Source organism: Pelodiscus sinensis, chromosome 1 (genome assembly GCF_049634645.1).
Source record: "Pelodiscus sinensis isolate JC-2024 chromosome 1, ASM4963464v1, whole genome shotgun sequence".
Classification (NCBI taxonomy): domain Eukaryota; kingdom Metazoa; phylum Chordata; order Testudines; family Trionychidae; genus Pelodiscus; species Pelodiscus sinensis.
Genome location: NC_134711.1, coordinates 22,510,629 through 22,527,027, shown reverse-complemented (window position 1 = coordinate 22,527,027; position 16,399 = coordinate 22,510,629). Strand labels below are relative to the sequence as shown.

The 16,399-nt window shown below is 42.7% G+C and overlaps 1 protein-coding gene across 5 annotated transcripts in view; it reads left to right on the top strand.

Annotated features, from left to right (window-relative positions):
* Positions 1-16,399, top strand: part of PHTF2 (putative homeodomain transcription factor 2) — a 133,111-nt gene that overhangs the window by 47,155 nt on the left and 69,557 nt on the right. For all 5 annotated transcript variants that reach the window (XM_006117154.4, XM_075926646.1, XM_075926619.1 and 2 more), the window contains exon 4: positions 9,145-9,214. In XM_006117154.4, the coding sequence (XP_006117216.2) occupies positions 9,145-9,214 (70 nt within the window). The remainder of the gene's footprint in view (positions 1-9,144; positions 9,215-16,399) is intronic.

The following is a 16,399-nucleotide window of genomic DNA, read 5'->3' as shown; positions in this document are numbered from 1 at the left end:
AAAAAATGTCAGCAAGATTTAGAGAGCCTGAATGTGAGGATCGACAAAGGGATCAAAGTTGAAGGTGGTACACTTAAGCCCGTAGCATGGGTATCTAGGTACTGGTGTTGTCCATTGGTTTTAAAAAGGAGGTAGCAGTGAGCAATGTTCCCTCTAATTTTCCACCAATGAGTGGAATATATTTTTATGATTCACTTCCACGTAGGCCTTGGTGCACATCAGTAATAACATATACTAGTAGCTGTGGGCGCTCTGCCAATCAGCTGGGCGGCATCTCAGTTTCTCCTGGGCGGCCTCTAAAGTGCTCAACTTATAGGCGGTGAGGAGGTGGGAGAGAAGGATTGGAAATTCTGTTTTAACTATCATCTCAAGTTAATGTTGGTAGACATTGATATAGAGACTGTGCAAGCTAAAATCTTAGCCAGAAGGTCACAGATCTGAAGTACAGAAGTAAATTTATGAGTTCGGAGTATCGACTTTGCAGATAAGATTACCTGGAGATAGATATAGAGGGAGAAGAGGAGAGAACCAAGGATGAACATGTGGGACTGGATCATAAGTCTCTTTGAACTAGCAGAAAGAAACTTTCTCCCTAGTGTCCTCTAGCTTGGCTTCTTACAGCTATCCAACTTGGAAGTATTAGGTTCCTTTGGGAATACTGGGAGCAAGAAAATCAGTGTCAGCTTCTCACTTTAGGCCTAGATTGTCAACTCTACTACCACCAAGAAAAGATTGTGCCACCTCACGTGGCTGAACATGTCTAACCTGAACCCGTCAAAGGAAGATGTTCAAGAACAAGGGCAGCTAGTGCCCTCTCGTGTCTCATTTTCCCTGATGCCTGAATCATCTTCCACGATGCTGGATGATTATGGGGATACACATATTATCCCCAAAAAGGAGACAGTATAGTCTTCAATCCCAGTATAGCAGCTACTTTATCAGTCTATGTGCTTAGTACTCGGTGTTGCAATAAATCTGATCTTTGCAGTCTGTTTCTCAAAACAAGGATGTTGAGTGGGTGAATCAAGCAGAGAGCTTACTCCTGACATATTCAAATCATTCTCATGAGTAGCAAAAAAGGTTCCAGCAGGGAAATTTACCTTGTAAAGAGGAAGATATTTTCTGTTTGGTCGCCTAGGTGCCATTTGTCTCCATTTGAAATGCAAATTCACGATATTTGGAATGCCTACTTCATTTGAAGAAACTGGGCCTCTCAGTAAGCTCACTTAAAAGTTCATTTGACAGCTGTCTCAACAATCCACCTTCCTGTTCATTTCCTTGCTTCCTGGGGTTGATAAGAAGTGGGGAGCTATCCTCCTATTTATTAATCTATCAGAGCCTGGGACTTCGTGGGCAGTGCTTCTGGCACCATTGTTCGAACCACTTGCCTCCTGCTGTTTTTCTCACTTGTCTGCAAAGACAGTGTACTTCGTGGCAAGAACATCTACTTGAAGAAACTGTCATAATAACTATGCATGAAGTTCACATCAATAGATCCTATAACTTCCTCACTCTTCAAGATCTCACATCAAATTCCTAATTAACGTGGTGTTGGATTTCCACCTGATAGTGCAGCTACCAGTATTCTTTCAAAAGCCTCAAACCATTCAGATGAAGTGATAGAAATGTAGCTGTGTTAGTCTGGGGTAGCTGAAGCAAAATGCAGGACAATGTAGCACTTTAAAGACTAACCATCTTGTTAGTCTTTAAAGTGCTACATTGTCCTGCATTTTTCATTCAGATGAAGATAGACTTCTCCTTCTAGATGTGCTCAGGTTACTCTTTCTGTATGGATAGGAATAAACAATTTTGATCTTTTCCAAAACTATTTGCATCATTTACAGAAATAATACTAAGTTAGGTAGCTTTTGTGCAAAGGGTTTGAAATGGATAGAGGCTAAACTTAAACGTGTACTCCAAATTAATGAATGTAGTGAAAGAACAAAAATAGAGCCACTATGGCTAAACAAGTGAAAGAAGCAGTGAGAGGCAAAATGGCATCCTTTAAAAAATGGAAGCTAAATCCTAAGAGAGGAAATAGAAAAGAGCAAAAAACCTGGCAAATTAAGTGCACAAATACAATTAGGAAAGCCATTAAAGAAATTGAAGAATAGCTAGCCAGAAACTCAAAAGTAATAGCAAAAAAAGTTAATCAGAAGCAGAAAATCTGCTAAACAAACAATGGAGTGATTGGATGATCAAGATGTTAAGAGCCCTCGAGGATGATAGTGCTATTGCAGAGAAACTGAATTCTTTGGATCGGTCTTTAGGGTTGAGGATGTAAGGGAGAGTCCCAAATCTGAGTTATTCTTTTTAGGTGTTAAATCTGAGGAACTGTCCCAGATTTGAGGTGTCACTAGAGGAGCCTTTGGAACAAATTGATAAACTAAATAGTAATCACCAGGACCAGATGGCATTTACCCAAGAGTTCCTTCAAAACTCAAATGTAAAACTGCAGCACTATTTACTGTGGTATGTAAACTGTCATTTAAATCAGTTTTTGTACCAAATAATTGGAGGATAACTAATGTAACACCAATTTTTAAAAAGATCTCCAGATGTGATCCTGGCAATTACAGGCTGGTATGCCTAACTTCAATATGTGGTAAACTGGTTGAAAATATAGTAAAGAACAGAATTGTCAGACACACAGATAATTTGTTGGGAAGAATCAACATGGTTTTTGTGAGGGGAAATCATGCCTCACAAATGTACTAGAATTCTTTGAGGGGGTCAACAGGTATGTGAACAAGGGGATCCAGTGGATGTAGTATACTTAGATTTTCAGAAAGCCTTTGATCCCTCTCCAAAAGCTCTTAAGCAAAGTCTGCTATCGTGGAATAAGAGGGAAGGTCCTCTTACTGATTGGTAACTGGTTAAAATATGGGAAATAAAGAAAAGGAAAAAATGGTCAGCTTTTAGAAATAAGAAAGATAAATATTGGTGTCCCCAGCGTTCTGTACTGGGGCCAGACCTATTCAACATATCATAAATGATCTGGGGGGGAAAAAAGGATAAACAGTGAGATGATACAGAGCTACTCAAGATAAGGAAGACTCCAGCAGACTGTGAAGAGCTACAAAATTATCTCACAAAACTGGATAACAAAATGGCAGATGAAATTCAATATTGATAAATGCAAAATAATGAATATTGGAGAACATAATTCCAACTATACATATAAAATGATGGGGTCTAATCATTTGAGTGTTACCACTCAAAAAGGAGATCTTAAAGTCATTGTGGATAGTTCTCTGAAAACATCCATTCAATGTGCAGAGGTGGTTAAAAAAGCAAACAATGTTGGGAATAATTTAAAAAGGCATAGATAAAAAGAAAATATATTGCTTGCATATAAACCCATGGTATACCCACATCTTGAATGCTGTGTGCGGATATGGTCATCTCATCTCGAAAGAAGATATATTGGCATTGGAAAAAGTTCAGAAAAGGGCAACAAAACTTACTAAAACTTATTAGGGGTATGGAACAAGTGTCATATGAGGAGAGATGAATAAGATTGGGACTTTTCAGCCTAGAAAAGAAACATCTAAGAAGGAGGTATATGATAGAGGTCTATAAAATTATGACTGGCGTGGAGAAAGTAAATAAGGAAGTATTGTTAACTCTTTCACATAACACAAGAACTAGGGGTCATCAAAAGAAATGAATAGGCATCAGGTTTAAAAGAAAGAAATGGAAGTATTTTTTTTCACAAAATAACTATCCTTTGGAGCTCCTTGCCTGAGTAATCATGTCCTTCATGGAATATAGGGGTTAGAAAAAGAACTAGATATGTACTCCACTTATGCAGGAACAATCAGTTTCACGCATATACAATGGAAAATGACTGTCAAGGAAGGAGTACTGCAGAAATGGATCTGTGGGCCATATTGGACCACAAGCTAAATGAGCGAACAGTGTAACAATGTTGCAGAAAAAGTAATCATTCTGGGATGTGTTAACAGAAGTGTTATGAGCAAGACACAAGAATTAATTCTTCCCCTCTCCTCTGTGCTGATTAGGCTACAACTGTAGTATTGTGTCCAGTTCTGGGCACCACATTTCAGGAAACGTGGAGAAATTGGAGAAGGTCCAGGAAAGAGTAACAAAAATGATTAGAGGTCTAGAAAACATGACCTGTGAGGGAAGACTGAAAACTGGTTTTTGTTTAGTTTAGAAAGGAGAGAAGACTGAGAAGGGACATAGCAGTTTTCAAGTACCTAAAAGGGTGTTTCAAGAAGGAGGGGGAGAAAATATTCTCCTTAACCTCTGATAGGACAAGAAGCAAGGGCTTAAATTGCAGCAAGGGAGGTTTAGATTTGACGTTAGGAAAAAGTTCCTTACTGTCAGCATGATTAAACACTGTAATAAATTGCCTAAGGAGGTTGTAGAATCTCCATCATTAGAGATATTTAAGAGCAGGTTAGACAGACACCTGTCAGGAATAATCTAGAAGATAGTACTTGGTCCTGCTGTAAGGGCAGAAGACTGGACTTGATGACTTCTGGAGGTCCCTTCCGGTGCTAATGTTCTATGATTCTATGGTCATGGAGGATAGGTTCACCAATGTGCATTACCCAGAATGGGCAGGGATGGTATCCCTGGCTGCTGTTTGTCAGACACTGAGAATGAGCAACAGTGGGTTAGATCACTTGATTACCTATTCTGTTCCTTCCCTCTGGATCTTCTGGCATTGGCCCTGTTGGAAGACTTGGAAGACTAGCATAAGTGGACCTTTTGTCTGACCCGGTATGACTGTTCTTATCTTGTTAAACTAGCAATTTCTTTTGCTATAAAAAATGAAAATATAATGTTCTTTATAAAGTATAAGATGCATATTAGACTGTTTAAGATGGTTGTGCTATATTTTTAGGGACCCCATAGTATATACTTAAAATAATCATGAGGGCATAGGACAGGAAGGGATTTCCTTGGTTATCATGTCTAGTACCTGTGACTGCAAGCTACCACTATCATATAATCCTGGAAATAAATATTATCAAGCTCCACTTTAAAATCCATAGGTTTCCCCCCAGGTACCTGTTCCTCTCCCCTCCCCTACTCTCCTACTGTATGAACTGTTCCAGAACCTCACTCCTCTAGTCAGAAACCTGCTAAGTTGCAGGCTAACCTTATTCTTAGCCTGTTTATACATATTTGTTCACATGCCAACATTAGCATCTGTCTTAAATAGCTGTTCTCTGATCTTTACCCTTTGACATTTCTGGAAAGCAATCACATTTCTTGTCAGCCTTCTTTGTTCTAAACAAGCTAAGCCCTTTACATTTCCTTGTCTAAGGTAGGTTCTCCAAGTCTGTTTCCTTGATCATTTTAGTAGAACTTGTCTGTACTTGTTCAAATATGAATTATTTCTTGAACATGAGTGTCTAGAATGGTATATAAAATTAAGTCTTACTGGTACCTTGTACAATGGAATTAATGCTTCCTTTTCTCTACTGGACATATCTTGCTTCATACATGCTAGGAATATACTCCTTTTTCATAGCTAGGGTTGCCATATGGCTTCAACAAAAATATTGGGCACACTTGACATTACATCACAATCTACATTATATCTTATGTAGAAAATACTGGTCATGTATATTTTCTCATTTTATATTTTTTTCAATTTTTCCTGAACAGAAAACTCAAATTCTGGACTGTCTGGTTCAAAACTAGATACCTGGCAACCCTATTCACAGCTGCATCATTTTGATGGCTTAATCATCCTCTGATCAAATAATAAATCCAGGTCTTTGTTTCCTTCTGTCATTATATTTGTTTCCATTAGCATCCTGCCTTTGCCCCAGTGGTCTGCATTATCATTATTGAGAACTGAGGAAACATAGTTATTTTGTTTGATCCATACTATATTGCTTAATTTCTATCCCACTGGCTTTCGGTTTGTGGGCTGTGGCACCCTGAGGATCCACTGACTAGGTCAAGATTTGAAATATTTTGGAGGGTCTTCAAATGAAAACAGGTTGAAAACAGCGGTTTTACTCCATAGCAGCCCTACTTTTTTTTCTTGTGCCTTTTTCTTTATAATGGATGGAAAAAAACCCTTTTACTATTTTGTTTTAGTTTATTTTGCAAGGCCTAAGTAAAGACTGCATTCAGCACATTGAACTATTATGAGGTTTAAAAAGGATTTCCTGTTGTTAGACACACCACATTCTTGTAAGATACAAAACACACCCTCCAGCCTGTATTTTAAAATACTGTTGTTTTTTATGAGAGCTGCACTTCCCTTTACATTTGGAATGGTGTTGTTTCAGATTTCAGTGATGTACAGCTCATTTCATAACTATTAAGATTCCCATTTCTCATTATAGTTTTCTTGTTCAGCATAACACATCTCAGTAATCTGATGTGCATATTAAAGGAAGCATTTTACACATCTGGTTATTTACAAAATTTATCTGATATTTTAATTTTTACATGCAGCTAGTTTTTCCATATTTGCTATTTTGTAATATATTTAACTTGCTTAGGTATGCTTTGTGGAATGTTGCTTGTTTTGTATCATTTTTGTCATTTGTGTGTCTAGCATTCTATACCTCTAATTTATCTGATCTAAATCTGTAGCGACAGCATTTCCTTGTTCAACATTACCAGCATCACGCCTGTTCGAGGATGACAAACTGAAATTACCCATTTAAATTAAATGGAGAAAATTGTGTGCATTCATGCATCTACTTTTCATAAGTTGAATTTGCCAGTTCTCATTTCATAGTAATGTGACTAAATATCACTGACATTTGTTTGCTTCTGCCATCGGTATAGTGTCACTTTGGGTCAGTTTACACTCCATCAAAAAACTCCTGGGACTGCTATAGCTGACCCAGGCAAGTTGACTCAGGCTTTACAGAACTGAAAATTGTAGTGTGGATGTTAAGGTTTGGTTTGGATCCTGAGCTTTGAGACCCCATTGGGGAAGAGGGTTTCAGATTTTGGACTGCGGCCTGAGCCCAGATGTCTGTGTTGCAATTTTTTGCCCCACAGTCTAAGTCCTGCAAAGCTGAATCGATTGATCTGGGCTCTGAAACAGTACAGTGGGTTTTTACTATAGTATTAATATCCTTTAACTGCATGTTTCTGTACATACGTTTTATGAATGAAGCTGACATTCTTGAAAAATAAATACTTAAATGTTTTACAAAGGCAATTGCAGTTTATACATCAATTTAAAAAGCATTACAGAAGGATAAAGTGCAAACATCCTCAAAAGTAATTTCACATCACTAACCTGCTGTCTCTTGAGAACATATTAACTTTAAATCTGTAAAAACGTACTCCATAGAGTTCATACCGGCATAATGAGTCCAGTGTAATTGACCTCAATGTTCAGACAGCAAATGAACCATAACACATACACAGTGCTCTAAGATTGACAGCATAACTACACCTAATCACATCTGAAGCAAGTGAACTGAACAACATTCTGTCGGATAGTTAACAAGGGGAATGTGTTTTTCAGTGATAGAACAGAAAGAGAACCTCCCTTTGCCTTTTGTGGCAGATCCTTGCTGCCTGTTATGACAGCTTACTACCTCTTTGCTGCACTGGGATTTAGTAATCCTAACAAGGTGGTTGCTGTTGCCCAACAAATTGCAGAGCACAATGTTGTTCGCCATCAGGTGTTTTAGCTGGTGCTCCTTTGAGAACTAAAATCTTTTTGGTGTATATATGGATTGCAGTTAAAGGAAAAAGGGTATAATGTTTCAAATAAAGAAAATTATAGGAAGCTACATGTATACTGTCAACTCTGGCAAGTGTATGTGTAGTATGTTGCATTATCATAATCAATTAGAATTTTTAGGCACATCTGAAAATTTCACTCTTAATAGTCAGTAATTAATGAGTTTTCATTACATTATCCTATTTCAGTAAACTTCCGATAATCCGGCACCTTTAGGACCCAGGGGGTGCCGGATTATCAGATATGCCGGACTATCAGAAGGCGGGGCTATGAGGGGTCTGAGGTAGGGTGTGGGGATGCTACCTCAGACCCCCTCATAGCCCTCCCTTCTGATAGTCCGACTCTGCCCCAGGAGTCCCCGATTCAGCCGCTGCTGGTCAGTTTCAGCAGCGGCTGAATCGGGGGCGCCTGCAGCAGAGCAGCTGGGGTGCTGCTGGGTTGGTCCGGTAGCGCCGACCCTTGGCGCAGTGAGACCAGCCTGTCAGCACCCCAGCTGCTCTTGGGGACGCCTGGGGCAGAGCAGCTGTGGTGCTGACGGGTTGGTCCCATAGCGCCGCTCCTCGGCGCTACGGGACCAACCCAGCAGCACCCCAGCTGCTCTGCCCCAGGTGTCCCCAAGTCAGCCGCTGCTGATACTGATCAGCGGCTGATTCCAGAAAGCCAGAGGCAGAGCTGCTCTGCCCCGGGCTTTCTGGAGTCAGCCCTGGTCAGTTTCAGCAGCGGCTGAATCAGGACGCCTGGGGCAGAGCAGCTGGAAGGCTGCTGGATTGGTCCCACAGCACCGAGGCACGGTGCTACTGGACCAACCCAGCAGCACCCCAGCTGCTCTGCCGCAGGTGTCCCCAAGTCAGCTGCTGCTGAAACTGACCAGCGGCTGATTCCAGGAAGCTGGGGCAGAGCAACTCTGTCTCGGGCTTCCTGGAGTCAGCCTCTGGTCAATTTCAGCAGCGGCTGAATCCGGGACAGCTGGGGTGCTGCTGGGTTGGTCCCGCAGCCCCGAGGGGCAGCGCTACTGGACCTACCCGGCAGCACTCCAGCTGTTCTGCCCCCTGCTTCCCGGATTCAGCGCTGGTCAGTTTTAGCAGCGTCTGAATCGGGGAAGCTGGGGGCAGAGCAGCTCCAATGGTCCGGCTGCCCAGAGCACTTCCGGGTTCCTGATGGTGCTGGACCATCAGGAGTGCTGGACTGTCAGATGCCGGACCATCGGAGTTTTACTGTTGTTGTAAAATGTTTTTATTCCATTTTGGCTTTAACACATTTTCATTTAATACGGGTGCATTTATTTGGAACACTTATTACTTTAGATTTCAAATAGTGAATTGGGCATTTTCTTAACTTAAAAAAAAAAAGGCAATTACTGACCTCCATTCCTATTTTTAGCTAGTTTATATCTGCTGCTGTGGTGCTTATATTTTAATATTTTTTTTTGTATTTTACAGGGTCTGAGAAACAAGCCGAAGAAAACAGGACATGTGAAGCCAGATCTCATAGATGTTGATCTTGTGAGAGGTAGGGCCTCAGCTAGTAAATACTGAATTTGTTAGTAATTTGAGCTTCTGGGGACAGTTATAAAAATAATTGTTTATCCTGTTAGCCTTGCAGTAGAAAAGTGGAGTATGGCCTATAAAAATGAGAAGATATCTACAGCTAAAGAAACACCAGAAAACCATTGACTCCTTTTTGCATCTAAATTAAATCAATTTAGTTACCTTAATTTATAGGGTTAGTTGATGATGTATATTTATTATAGCTATAATCTTAAGAGGAAAAAAATGTTCTGTTTGTGACAATGACCTTTTTAAGAAACTTCAAAGGAAAGTTCAAGAAATTGTTGAGAATAGTTCAAGGAATAAACTCACCATCAATTGAGAAGGGGTTTGCAGAATCTGTACAGTTATTTCTTGCTCGTAAAACAGATGTATCTGACTATAAGAGTTATTAGCCAATAAGTAGTTTCAGACTACAAATCATTGTCCTGATTGGCTGTTGCCCTGGGAATTCCTAAGCTAAATGCACAATAGACGTGTATATCATCCTGTCACTTACCAGCTTCACTCTGCTTCCAGAATCTGTTGTTTCTTGACCATGGGAAGATTTATATTTCACCACAAGTAGTAACTTTTACTGTATTTTTAGCTTTCCTTCTTCCTTTTTACACAGACACCTCTTTTCATCTTCCTCTTCCTCCCTTTCAGCTTCCTCTTAAATGCTAAATGCTGATCAATCCTGTGAGACTTTGTGAGGAGTCAGTCAGAATCAGGAGGTGAGAGAAAAATGAAACCAGTCCCTAGGTGACACAACAGGAGCTATGAGGAGTTTTGAAAATGGAGTAGTTCTCCTCAGAAGTACCTGCGTTCCCATTTCATACTAGCTCAACTGATGGGAGTGTCTTATAGGGCTGTTCCCTTTCAACCTTTTAGAACAGTGGTCCCCAACGCGGTGCCCGTGGACGCCATGGCGCCCACTGAGGCATTTGTGCACGCCTGCCAACAACCTGGGCCGGCGCGTGGCGCACTGGAGGCGCCGGCCCCACGTGCGCGGCGTTCGGGCGGTCCCAGCCCCAGGGCACATGCGGGCGCTGCGCCAGTGCCGGCTCCAGGCATGCAGCTCGGGCAGCGGTGCTGGCCCATGGCACAAGGCGCTCGGGCGGCCCCGGCGCACATGCCAGCGCCAGGTGCAAGGGCATCCCCGCCCCTGGCGTGCCCCAGGATGCGTGGCCCCACCCCCCGGGCGCCTGGCGTGTGAGTGGCCCCACCCCCAGGCGCCCGGGAGCCTCTAAAGCAGTGGTCTCCAACCTTTTTACACTCAAGATCACTTTTTAAATGACAGACCAAGCCAAGATCTACCGCCCCGCCCCTTCCTTGAAGCCCTGCCCCTTCCTTGAAGCCCCGTCCTCTCTATTCTCCTCCTCTCCATCACTTGCTATCCCCAATCCTTATACTGCTGCTTTTTTAAAAAAAAGGGTTTTCCAACATTTGGAAGAGGTTTTTCAACATTTGGAAGTGGTGCTCAGCCAGGGTGCACCACGCTCCATGTGGGCTGGTGCAGAGAAGAAGCTGCCGGCCAGCTAGCTGTGGCGTTCAGCCCGGAGGAGGCTGAACCGCGCTCCAGCTGATCGGGCGGCTTCCCTTCTGCGCCTGCCCACGTGGAGCTTGGTGCACACTGGCTGAGCGCCATGGCCAGCTGGCCGGGAAGCTGCTTCTCTTCGCTCCTGCCCGGCTGCCCTGCGCTCAGCCCGGGAAGCTTGCTCCAGCACAGCTGGAGCTAGACACAGCCTACCTGGGCTGAGCGCAGGGCAGCCAGGCTGGAGGGAAGAGAAGCGGCTGCCCGGCCAGCTGGCCATGGCGCTCAACCGGGGTGCACCAAGCTCCACGTGGGCAGGCGAAGAGGAGAAGCCGCTGATCACCTGGAGCACGGGGCAGCCTCTTTCAGCTGAAAGCCACAGTCAGCTGGCTGGGGTGTTTCAGCCCTCCTGACCTCTCAGCTCCCACCATTCCTCGCAGCTACTCACCTGTGTTGTTGCTCAGTGAGTAGCTGCTCCTCAAATGAGTAAATCTAATGTAAATGTACTGCACAGGCATGCAGTTCAGAGAGGGCTCAAGAGCTACTCTTAGAGCCCCTGAGATCTAACGGTAGATCACGATCTACTGGTTGGTGACCACAGCTGTAAAGGTTGGGGACCACTGTTTTAGAAGGATAAGATGGGAGTACAAAGTAAAGGCGTAAGAAAAATAAACACAAATCAATTTTGAAACAGACTGGTGATTTTTGGGAACAAAGAAAAAGATGAGAAGGTGGCTACCATTTTATTATAGCATGAATATTTTCTGCTAGTTCAGTAATAACTATATCCCTGTGTAACAAACTCAAAGGTTTAAGGATCATAATTACCTCATAATCATGAAATGCCCTGCATTTATTTTAAGTGAAACATGAAATGCAATCTTTATTTGGCAATATAAAGCTAAAGGAACAGCTCTATTGGTATTTTGTTAAATATTTGGAAGTGTAATCTAAAGAGGAGTAGTTCTCAGGAATGTCTGAGTGGATAGCACTGCAGAGCTATTTATTTTTTAAATTTGTATTATTGTTGCATTTAAGAATCCTAGTCTTGGACTAAAGCCCCATTATGTTAGGAATCATGGAACTATCCATACATTATGAGCAGAATGAAAACAATTTAATATCCCAGTATTTGTGGCAGACCAAAGGCAGTAGGCTGCAGGAGTTAGGTGGAGATCTGGAATACTGGCAGTTAGGTGAGCGGGTTTCTGTGTGGGCTGCCAGGGACTGCTGCTCTGCAATTAACACAGGCTAATAGGGACCCGATGGCAGTTAGGGCCTGCTGGTCCGCTATAAAAGGCTTCCTCTCAAGTAAGGTGGGGGAAGAAGAGGAGGGACGGACTGGAGAGGAGGAAGTGCAGAATGGAGAGAAACTGCAGATTGCAAGCAGGAGAGATTTTCTCCTAGGTGTCAGAGAGAAGGTATTGGGGGAGCAGTTAGAGAAATGGCCCAGGGTGAGGCTGCTACTTTGTGAGGATGAGGACAAGAGCCCCATTAGGAGTAGCTTCCTAGGGCTCTGGGCGGAACCTGGAGTAAGTGGGTGGGACCAGGTTCCTCCCAACCCTTACCATGCCCAGGGTTTCCCTTTCAAACTAGCGATTTGCTTATGATGAAAATGGCTCATTAATCAGGGAACCCTTGCTTCTGAGCAAAACATGTGGGAGGGTCACCGCGAGCCTCTGAGGTATACCAAAAATCCTCCAAGAAGCACAGGACCTGGCGGTATGGCCAGAGCTCTGCCACATATTGTATAAAGCCCTTCATAGGTTAGTCCCTCAGTACTGAAGAATTCACCTCTGACCCTGTGCCTCTGTCCCACAGTTGAAGTCAGACAGGCACGCTTACTCTCCAACTGAGTCAGGAACAAGAGTGTCTCAGTAGAGGCTCCTTGGGTGTGGAGGTCTCTTAGAAAGAAGTCTGCCTGAGTCTGGCTTTGATGCAGTTCAGGTTCTGTTTATTTTTGGAAGGCCTATCCCTTTAGAACTGTCAACCCTCTCTTCTGTTTTCTTATATATTATTGCTTCATTTTCCTAGGAATTATGTTATTTGGGAACTAAATGCTCTCATTTGTTCGTGACTTGCTTGAATGATGGTGTATTTTGCCCTGTTCCAGGTCCATTGATTAACCTATATATACAGTCTGTTAGTGTTTTATTTTTGTTTTAGATTGGTTCTTCATTAAGTGGCATCCCTTTCGGTGCTCCATTTCAGGTGGTGCTGTATTCCAGTGCTATTTATTAGCAGTGTCTGGCTGCGGCCTGTGTACGCAGTCTTGTGGTAGCACTGATACACTCTTCTATAGTGCGCAGGCCCTGACCCCTTCAGTTTCTTCTCAAATATCGTCAGCTTGAAACAGAGACTATTGGCAGTGTCCCTATCTATAACCAATAAAATAGATTTTAGGATAGTCATTACAGTGAGTTAGCTTGGATAAAGTAGACATGGTTTAATAGTCTAGTTAAAAGGAAAAAAATAAATTTCTTTCTCTCTGTCCCCACAACCCTTCACAAAGAATAAAAACAAAAATGCCTGTATCACAGGTTTTAAAAAGTATGCATCTTGCAAGGATGCCATCCCTGTCTCAAATGGCCATTCACTCTGTATCCGCTGCTTGGAGTCACACATCCCTCAGAAACGCGCTCATTGTAATAACCTAAAGGCAGATAGGGATCTTGGTCTAAAATTAATTCTAATGGAGAAAATTTTGATTTCCACAATGGAATCAACAAAGAGCTACCCAGAGGCCGTATCACTAGACAAAGCAAGTGCCTTGTCTTCAGAGACTTCAAGGAAGAGAGCATCATCAACTCCAAGCCAAGAACCCTTTAGAAAGAAACTGTTTCCAGCGAGACCTGTGCCTTTGGTACCGAACTCCACTAGAGTGAGCAATTTTGATAAACCACCTGCAAAAGGATTTCTGCTGCTAAAGTTAAGGAGTCAAGTAGCGGGTACTCTTCAGCCTTCTCTTCCAGCTCCATGGCAACATCTACCCCTTTAAAGGGAACAGGACCACAATCGGAGCTGCAAACTATGGCATCTCCTCTGGCACTGATGTTAATGGTACAGAGTATAGAATAATAATCTGTTCAAGACTCCACAAGCTCAGAGACCACAGAAGCAGTCGCACCGCATGCATGCTGCAGCACTGATGCTTGCAGAACAAACTGAGTCATATGGACTCAGCACTGAGCTCTCCTGTACTTGGCACTGCGAATTCACCATTATCAATGGTACCAGAGCAACCCTGTTCTCCCATTGCACCACCATTTTCAAGCAAGGAAGAAGTGAAAAAGATAATGCTCTATTTTCTGGCCACTCTTCCCCAGCAACAATCAAATATAGAAGAAACCCAGACCCAGATGACCTACAAGAAGTGATATAATGCATATTAGATATTCGCGATGTCCTGGCCTTTTACCTAGGTAGGGCTAAGACTTTTCGTAAGTCCCCCAGACTTCATATCAGCAACAGAAAGATCAAAAGCTGCAACTATATCAACTCAAGTGTCAAAGTGGATTTCAAACTTGTGCTACTCCTTATGCAACACTGAAATACCAACAGGCATAAGAGCACACTCAACAAGGACTGTAGCAACTTCTACAGCATTCCTGCAGAGCAGCTACATGGGTATCTACATGTACTTTTACCAACCACAGTAACACTTAGCTTGAGTGCAGATGCTAATTTAGTCTTTAGCAGCAGCTATACAATTGACTCAGAAACTTCTTTATGCATGAGGGCACTGCTCTACATTTACCTGAAGTGGAACACCCCCAGGACACCACTTGATGATGAAGGGAAGGTTGCTCACCTTGTGCAGTATTTGAGGTTCTTTGAGATGTTTGTCTCTATGGGTGCTTCATTACTTGCCCTCCTTCCCTCTGTTTCTGAGCAAAACTCAACTGCTCCTCAGTAGAGAAGGAACTGAGGGAGTCGAGACATGCATGTGATAGAAGAGACATTAGTGGTGCCATGAGACAGTTACTGCTCATGCATGCCCCAACTAGACACTGCTAGTAAGATCTCCATTTGGCAGCACCAGGACCACCACCACCTGAAGTGGAGCACCCATAGGATATATATCTGGAAAAACCTCCATTATTATACAAGATGAGAGAGCTTCATTTTTACTGTACAGCTCTTCATGCTTTTCAATAGATGCCTTTAAAATAGGTTTGCATTGAATTAATTATACTGGAGAACAGGAATCAGTGCCCCACAGTAGGTGCATGTGCACCCTTGTGCCTCTAATCAGAGATTTTTTTGGTAGTAGTGCTCATTGAGGTAGGATTTAAGTGATCCAAAGAGTTAACAGATAGAACAATGTAGGTTACCAAATACAATAAAACAGAAGATGCAAGCTAAGCTTACTACACTAAGAAATTGGTTACATGTAATATTTCACTCTTAAGTTGTTCTGACAAGCTTCTTTCACAGACTGGAAAGCCTCACAAACTGGACTCAGCCCATCTCCCTATTCAGTCTTAGATGTTTCTAGCAGTCATCTTGTGTGGTATAGCCAGGGAGAACTAACAATCAAGTAGTGTTATTCCTGGATCCATTTTAGAAGCTTCAAATATAGCTAGCTAGTAGATAACTGACACTCTTGAACTTTCATCCTTCTCAATCTGTTGTATGAGTGCTTTGTTTCTGTTTCTTTGTAATGCCCACAGGACTTCTTGAGAAGATCCAGGGGGAGAGGAAAAGGGGAAAGAAGGAAAGAGGACTCTACTAACCAGGATTTTACATCCCTAATCAGTTAACCAGCTAAACCTTAGGTTTAACTGATTATGTGGGATCGTGAGGGGAGGGGAGCGGCAGCAGGAGCTGGCAGCTCCAAGAGTGTGTGTGTGTGGGGGGGGGGGGAAGGCTCCTGATCCCTGCAGAGCTGGAGCAGCCTTTCACCCATTGCAGGCTGCAGGTACAGGGCCACTGCAGGCGGGGAGCCGCTCCTGGGTACCAGTACTTGGTAAGCATCACCATCAATAGAGTTTCTTGATGGCTGTGATTCTGCAAAAATTGATAGCTTAGACATCATATTCAACACAAAAAGCTTCTTTTTTACTACTGGCAAGTGGATTTTTCAAGTCCTAATCCATGTTCCTTCAGATGTGCACCGAGGCATGTGCTGATCTGCATCACCTGTAGAAACACATGCTGCTGGCTGTAAGCGCTCTGCTAATCTGTTGGACGGCACCTAAATCTCAGGGAACAGTGGTCCCAATTATTTTATTGCATTCACATTTGCTTTTCAACATCTTAGCAAAATATTGTTTGCTTTCAAAATGCTGACCAAGAGACACACTGATAGTCTGCAGAATCCAGGAAAATTATATATAAATATTACATTTTAACATATGAGAAAATTGCGTTCCTATGTTGCCCGTACAGCCTATCATCATATTTTCAAATGTATGCTTGCTAATTAAGAGAGAGCACCATCCACTTGTCTTCTGGATCTAGTGGGTGGCTAATTGTAGTTAAACTATAGTAGTTCCTATAATATAAGGACTGGAGGACTCCAAATGAAATTAATGGGTTGCAGGTTTAAAACTAATAAGCGAAAGTTCTTCACACAGCTCTTAGTCAACCTGTGGAACTCCTTTGCCAGAGGAGGCTGTGAAGGCTAGA